At 34.6% G+C, this 1,365-nt stretch overlaps 1 protein-coding gene across 1 annotated transcript; it reads left to right on the top strand.

Annotated features, from left to right (window-relative positions):
* Positions 1-322: 322 nt before the first annotated feature.
* Positions 323-598, top strand: LOC108380533 (uncharacterized). Its single transcript, XM_017636904.1, has one exon. It carries the CDS (start codon positions 323-325, stop codon positions 572-574), a length of 252 nt encoding a protein of 83 aa, XP_017492393.1. The 3' UTR covers positions 575-598.
* The last annotated feature ends 767 nt before the right edge of the window (positions 599-1,365 follow it).

Genomic DNA, 1,365 nt, shown 5'->3' with positions numbered 1-1,365 from the left:
ATTTTCATTTAAAGCGGCCTCGAGCTCAATATAAATTGTTGAATATAAAAAAAAATAATAAATATTTTTTAAACAAAGAGAAGTAGCTAAAACTTGCTAAAAGGTATTTACCATATTTACATTATCGGCACTCTGCCTCTTTTTATTGCGTATGTAGAATGGAATTTGCCGCCCCTCTCTAAAGATAGTAAAAAAATAAAATTTTTTTGGCCCCATTTTTTTTTACAAAACACAAAAAACTTTTATAAACTTCAATTATTCTACTCCTATTTTTTTCAATAAACATATTTCTTACTAATTTTTTCAGCTGAACCCATAGAAAATGGTGCGCATTGAGGATAACGGTGAGCCAGGCTGCAAAACTTCGGCTGAAGTTAATCAACGATTTCGAAATTTCGAAGATCCGACCTCATATTGGCAATGCGGCTTGCAAGGAGAGCCAGCCAAAGCTGTGCGCTGCGAACCGAACAAACTTTACTCTGAGGAGGAACAGAAATGTATATTCTGGAAAAATTGGCATTGGATGGATCCAAAAGAACCACCCAGTCGACCTAGCAAAACCAAAACTAAATAATAGGTTTAAAGAAAACCAATTAATTTAAATTCGAGTAAACTATAATATGTAAACATAGAATTAAAGATTTATTCAATATTCGTGATATTTATAAATTTACATATATGTATGTATATCCAATAATTGCAAAACTAAACTAATATTATTGTTTTAAAAATTTGAAAAGTTAAGTTTGAAAAAATAAATACCCCTGCCTCACCTATCCTCGGCAGCCCATGGGAGTTTACTCGGCGTCTTACAACGTTTCCAAGGTGCGCAGAAACTGCTTGCGAATAAATCACTACTTGAGAATAAATCATATTTAAGATTTCAGAGTATTAAAACCCTATTCCCACACCAACGACAAAATTCATCTATTGACTATTGTCATATCTACTGCGCCTAAAACTAGGCTATAGAAACTTAACTTTACGCGCTCCATAGTTTTAGGCGAAGTAGTTGTCACCATTGGAACGCTTAAAATAAATTTGAGGCATAGTATTTGGCACTGTAGTAAAGACAATATTTAGCCGTTGAGTTCTATCATTGGCGTAGGAATAGGGCTGAATAGTGCTGAGCATTGTCATTGGCTTGGGAATACGGCTGTTAGTAGCAACAAAACATTTGGCGTGCAGTTAGACTACCTTTGTTTGGTTGGTATTACTCGCCTAAGATTTATAAAGAGGCGCTCGGTGCAGAATATTTTTTGAAGTGAAACTACTTCGGCGACGGTGGTGAATTGAATAAACAACATGGTGAATTTAGAAATTAAAGTGAAGACTTTAAGATCAGGGTAAAGATGAGGATAAGCA

This window comes from Rhagoletis zephyria, unplaced genomic scaffold, assembly GCF_001687245.7.
Source record: "Rhagoletis zephyria isolate East Lansing unplaced genomic scaffold, Rhagoletis_zephyria_1.1 Rzeph_scaffold_19545, whole genome shotgun sequence".
Classification (NCBI taxonomy): Eukaryota; Metazoa; Arthropoda; class Insecta; order Diptera; family Tephritidae; genus Rhagoletis; species Rhagoletis zephyria.
The sequence above is the reverse complement of the archived record's forward strand: the minus strand, read 5'-3'. Positions and strand labels throughout refer to the sequence as shown.

Bases quoted from the DNA above. Each gene is read 5' to 3' on its own strand.
- LOC108380533 (XM_017636904.1), top strand. From the start codon at position 323: ATGGTGCGCATTGAGGATAACGGTGAGCCAGGCTGCAAAACTTCGGCT.